The sequence below is a fragment of the Sinocyclocheilus anshuiensis genome, unplaced genomic scaffold (assembly GCF_001515605.1).
Source record: "Sinocyclocheilus anshuiensis isolate Anshui unplaced genomic scaffold, SAMN03320099.WGS_v1.1 scaffold961, whole genome shotgun sequence".
NCBI classification, from domain to species: Eukaryota; Metazoa; Chordata; class Actinopteri; order Cypriniformes; family Cyprinidae; genus Sinocyclocheilus; species Sinocyclocheilus anshuiensis.
The window spans coordinates 1,352,611-1,358,285 of NW_015557049.1; the positions used below are offsets into that span (position 1 = coordinate 1,352,611).

At 35.6% G+C, this 5,675-nt stretch overlaps 1 protein-coding gene across 1 annotated transcript in view; it reads right to left on the bottom strand.

The window, feature by feature from the left end:
- The window catches only part of LOC107676370 (opsin-3-like), a 36,018-nt gene that overhangs the window by 29,779 nt on the left and 564 nt on the right, over positions 1-5,675 (bottom strand). Inside the window, exons 2-3 of the mRNA XM_016470892.1 lie at positions 4,469-4,534; positions 1,311-1,402 (exon numbers count right to left, since the gene is read on the bottom strand). Of these exons, the coding sequence (XP_016326378.1) occupies positions 1,311-1,402; positions 4,469-4,534 (158 nt within the window). The remainder of the gene's footprint in view (positions 1-1,310; positions 1,403-4,468; positions 4,535-5,675) is intronic.

Below are 5,675 nucleotides of genomic sequence, written 5' to 3' on the forward strand. Positions count from 1 at the left end.
GGCTATGAGAGAAAGAGAAATTGTTAGAGAGAGCAGCTGGGGTTGCTGAGTCTTCTGGATGAATCCAGGTCTCAGTCAAGGCCAAGATGCTAAGTGTGGAGTTTAAAGAAAAAGCAGAAATGAAGTCTGCTTTGTTGACAGCTAACTGACAATTCCAGAGACTCACAGAGAAAGAAAGAGGTGCAGTAGAGGATGTAGAGATAGGATGCAGGTTAGCAACATTGCGTTGGCATCTGCGTGTGACCTTAGAGCGTTGTGAGAGTGTTGGAAACACATGATAGAGGTGGAAAAGAGAGGACAGAGAAGGAGAGTGTGTACAGGGAAGATAAAAATTATACTTAAGTGGCTAGGTGATTTCGTTGCTCGGTACTCACGTGCAGCCGTCTGTCTCTTCTGTTGACTAATCGCTTGGGCCGTCATCCATTAGCTCCTCTGTGTTTTAAGCTCAACACTATCTGAGTCTTATGATATTCTGGACTTGGACAGATTTATATTCTGACTGGAGCTTCTGGTGTTCACAAAGCTTCAACTGAGCTAAATTCAGTTGTGGACAGTGGTTCACATGTTTGAAATCTCTTCAATTAAAATTGGCATTTGAAATTTAAATGAAATACTTAACGTGGAATACCTTGTGTAGCAGAAACCTAGCTAAATTGAGTAGGCCTGTTCACACCAAGGGCGATAATTATGACGTTATTATGTTTTAATAATCTTGCAAATTCTATGAGAACAGTGAAGTCCACACCACAACTATAACAATAATCAAACAGGGGTATATTGTTGGAATCACTTTCAGAAGGATTTTTTCCAGCTGATGAACAATGAAAATATTGACAGGCAGTCAGAATCCAACTTGCTTTAAAGAGCTCGAGCATTTAAAGCGGCAGACACCATAACTGCTGCATGCGCTTACAATGAATGTATGTTACAATTCAGTCTTTTTTACTCACAATTCTGAATTGATATCTCACAATTCAGTTTTTTTCCTTGAAATTCTGATGTTAACTCGAAATTGTGAGAGTCAAAATTGTGAGCTAAAAAGTTGAAATTACCTTTTTTATTTTTATTGCGTGGCACGAAAATAACCCTGAGAAAAAAAGTCTGAATTTTGAAATAAAAAGTCACAATTACCTTTTTTATTCTGTGAAGTGAAAAAAAAAAAATGTAACCCATGGATTTTTATCCATATTATCATGCGTTGGTGTGGATTCTAGTTATCGTTATAGTCATCTTTCTTGGTGTGAACATGCTGTAAATGTAAGCAAGTAAATGATGTAATTTTCACTTTTTGAGGGAACTACTAATGTTACCTGCCTTCTCCTTCTCTCTCTGATAGAGCCGTGAGCACTTACCAGCACACTCATTGTTTCCTAGTTTCTCACCTTTCGTTTTTCTCCCTGCTCTGTGAAAGGATTAAAGAATGCCTGTTCTCTTGTCAACTGTGACATGATGTGCTGCTAAATCTTTGAGCGTGTCTGTCCCACAGTGCTCTGCTCCACCCGACTGACAGCTCTGCTCCACTAACCTCCCGTTAAATTAAAAGCACATTACACACTCCTCCATACTCACAAAACGACAAGAACTGTGCCACATTTGCAACACTGGAGTAGGAGGCTGATTTATGTGGAACAACTGAAGATCACAATATTAAACTGACAACAAGCTATGAGTAAGAGCAGTGGTGTAATGTAACGAAGTAATAATACTTAGTTACAATACTTAGGTTAATTATTTTTTGGGAGTATCTATACTTTAGGCTATTTGAGTTTTTATATTTCAGCCAACTTTTACTCCACTACATTTCCTAATTAAAATCTATAATTTTACTCCGATACATTTCCCCGAAGCATATTCGTTACTTACTACAAAATAGTCAGAAGTCAGAAGAACACGGACTGCAGGAAAGCAGGTTTGACGAATCAGTGGTCTGGCATTTGCAAGTTAGACTCCTAAAAACACCCTTGCTCATGTGCAAAAAAACCGCGGATGATTCATTTTCCACTCAAGTCGAGTCTGGGGTGTGTGATACAGCATCGTTTGCGATAATATGGTAAGTGTTGTTGTAATGATGTGCGATCTGACATTATCAAGTTGGCTATATCACCAAATCACACACAGAGTGCACGCACGTTGATTGGTCTATTAAAACTCAAAGTTCCAGGCATTCTAAATTGTAGAGGGCAAAAATGCTTCTGTATGCTTTTTATATATATATATATAATTTTAAATTGAACACAATCTTGCTACTCAAGCTGTGTATATGACCATTTAGGCCAATTTATTTGCTTCTTTTCCATTTTTGCATTTACTTGTACTTTTACTTTCAATACTTAAGTATGTTTAAGATTAAAAAAAAATACTTTTCGTACTTAAGTACAATAAATATCACATACTTTAAGACTTTTACTCAAGTAATATTCTAAACGGTGACCTCAACTTCTACCAAAGTCATTTTCTGGTAAGATATCTGTACTTTTACTTGAGTATGGCTTTCAGGTACTTTATACACCACTGAGTAAGAGTGATGATGAGAGACCGAATCTTACAGTTTGAAACATTCAGTTCTAAGCGTTGGCAATAATATCCACATTTCTTATCCAGAATTTGTATATTTTATTTATATGAAAAAAATATATCTCTGCTAATGCTGTAAATTATGCAGGGCAATGTCTCAGTATGATTCAAACCCATAACCCTAAAAAAGAACTGCTCATAAGAGGCATTTGCTTGTGAATAAGACTGGTGGCGCGCAAGTTTGTTTTTGTATGCCGCCTGCAATTACAATTTAAGACATTATAGTCATTATTTCATTATTTCTATTGCATCATTCAACAGGCTTCAAAGTTTTGAACACCAATGCATTTTTACAGTCTTGTGCCATGAGCGCTGCATTTTGAAGATTTTTGAGATTTTGAGATTAAAGATTTTGAGACTGCTTTCTAATATGCACGCCCATTTCCACCATGAAATAAAAAGATAATTGCGACTATTTTCTGACTTTTTTCTCAGAATTGAGTTTGAGTTTATATCTCACAATTAGACTTTGTTTCTTGTAGTTTTGAGAAAAAGTTACAAAACTGAAACACCAAATTGTGAGATATAAAGTTAAACTCACAATTCTGTTAAAAGTGGCAGAAATGCCAGATATAAACTCTGAATTCAGACTTTTTTTCTCACAATTCCCAATTTACGTTTCATAATTCGACTTTTTTTCTCAGAAATTCTGGGTTTATATCTCTCAATTGTTTTTGCTTTTTTGTTTCCGCCACAAAATAAAAAAGGTAATTGCAACTTTTTATGTCACAATTCTCACTTTTCTTCTCTGAAATAAGAGTTTATATCTTGCTATTTTGAATTATAGTTAATTAACATCTCGCAATTCTGAGTTTATATCTCACAACTCAGACATTTTTCTCAAAATTGCAAGAAAAAGTCAAAATTGTGAGATATAAACTCAGAATTGCAAGAAAAAAAAAGATCAAATAAAAAAGTCACAGTTTTTTTTTTTTTTTTTGGAAACGGACTTACTATTGCCTTCCTGGCGCCCTTTTGAACTCAAGAAAGCCTCTTGTGCAAATGCTCCCTACTGCTGTGAAACTGTGTGACCTAAAAAGAGAATTTTATTTTGTTGGTAAGGATTTGCCCTTTGTGTTTTAGGTTAGCACATGGGAGGATGATAAACAAGTGTGTGAACAGGTCACTGGAAATATGGTGAGATGGTGGAATAATATCCAGCAGCACCTCCAGCAGCTCAGCTCACTTTCTAAAAGTCAGGTAAATGTCAGGGAACAATGGAAGAGCGGATTCACTGACATGAGCTTTATGTTCAGCTGAACGGATCCTTTAGCCCATGTCCTTTCTCTGATAACTCACTCCTGTCTGAAAATGCTGTTTTATTTATGAAGCAGATACAGTAATGTTTATGGGTCAACATTCCTGACAAAAGGTTAAAGGCCAAACCCAATTTCTAACTTATGGAAGGCTGTTTCCGCCATGAGATAAAAGGCATTTGTGACTTTTTATCTCAGAATTCAGAATTCTATCTTTCTTTATTTTTTTTATTCCATGGCGGACATGAGCTTTCATACTAACTAGAACCTACCTATAGAAAATACTGGATGATGATGATATAGTTTAATGAATACCAATCCCTAATGCTGCATTTTCGATCACAGCAATGATCAAATGATCTATAGCAATGTTGCTCCAGGACCAACAAAGATGTTGATTTAAGAACAACAACTTTTCTATAATACTCTTCATAGGCAGCATCTTATATTTTCCCAACTCACACAAGGCACCCAAGAGACTTCACCATCTTGGATGGCTTTTTTTTCACTGTGATCATTAAAATGAATTATGGGATTGCTTTCTCTTTGAAGGAAACATGTAATGCTGCTGCCAAAAAAAATGTACAAAAGAAACCTTATGGAACAGCACGCCTTTGATGCCTTAAAATTCTGCCTACGTAGAGGCTTTGTTATCAGACTGTATCACACTGGCAGGGGCCTGATTCACCAGCATGAGCTCCATTCTGCAATTGGATACATGAGCAGAATGGTACATGATGCGTTTCCACTGATCCTCACTGAATGATGTTAGATGAAATATAAATAAGGGTCAAAGAGGAAACCCAAGCTGGGGTTCATCATGCTAGTGACTCAATCAGCTCTAATGGGGTTGAGTCGAGTAGCTTGGTATTACAAGCAGGTGTGTGTGTGTGTGTGTGTGTGTGCGTGTGTGTGTGTGTGTTGAGAGTCAGAAGCGGACATATCAGAGTCACCTTGTGAGCTGGTAGGTGGAATCAGAACGGCAGGATGGTTTTTAATTTTGTTTTATGCCCATTATTACCATTCCCACAGCCCATTCTTGGTGTATTATTTGAAATATTTTATATTATGTATAATAAAAATTTGTATTAATTTTATTCATTTTGTCATACATATATACATATTTAAAGGCCTTTTTATTGTAAATTTAAAGTTGCACTATAAATGTTTTTTTTTAAATATTATTTTAAATATTTTATACTATATATAATTTTGTTTTATATAATTTCATACATGTACATTATGTAATACCCTTTGTCTTTTTAAATGTTTATTTAAAGGTGCACAATGGCAATTATAATTTTTTTAATTCCATTAATTCCATAATAAATTCCATTATTGATTTATTTTTATGTTTAGATTTATACATTTTTCCAAGTAAAAGAGCAGTGCAATAGCGAGGACAAACTTACATAGTGCACCTTTAACGTTTATCAAAATGACCAAATCATATTAGTCACCAATTTTGTGATTTTCCTCATTTGTAAGTTGCTTTGGATAGAAGCATCTGCTGAAAGAAAAGAACGAATGTAAATGTAAACGCAACATTGCAAACCTCAATCTGAATAACATGAAAAGCGACATGAAAATCACAATTCATCTGGATTGTTTTCTTGCTACCATTGTTTTACATGCCATTTAGGGTCATTTAGAGTTTATCTGAAATTGTTCACTGTGGAAAAACCACTGTACAGGAACTACAAGAAATAATAATACAATGCAAAACAGCCAAACAGTGAGTGTATGTATATGGATGGATGGATGGATGGATGGATGGACGGCCGGACGGACAGAGACAGACAGACACAGACAGACAGACAGACAGACAGACAGACAGACAGACAG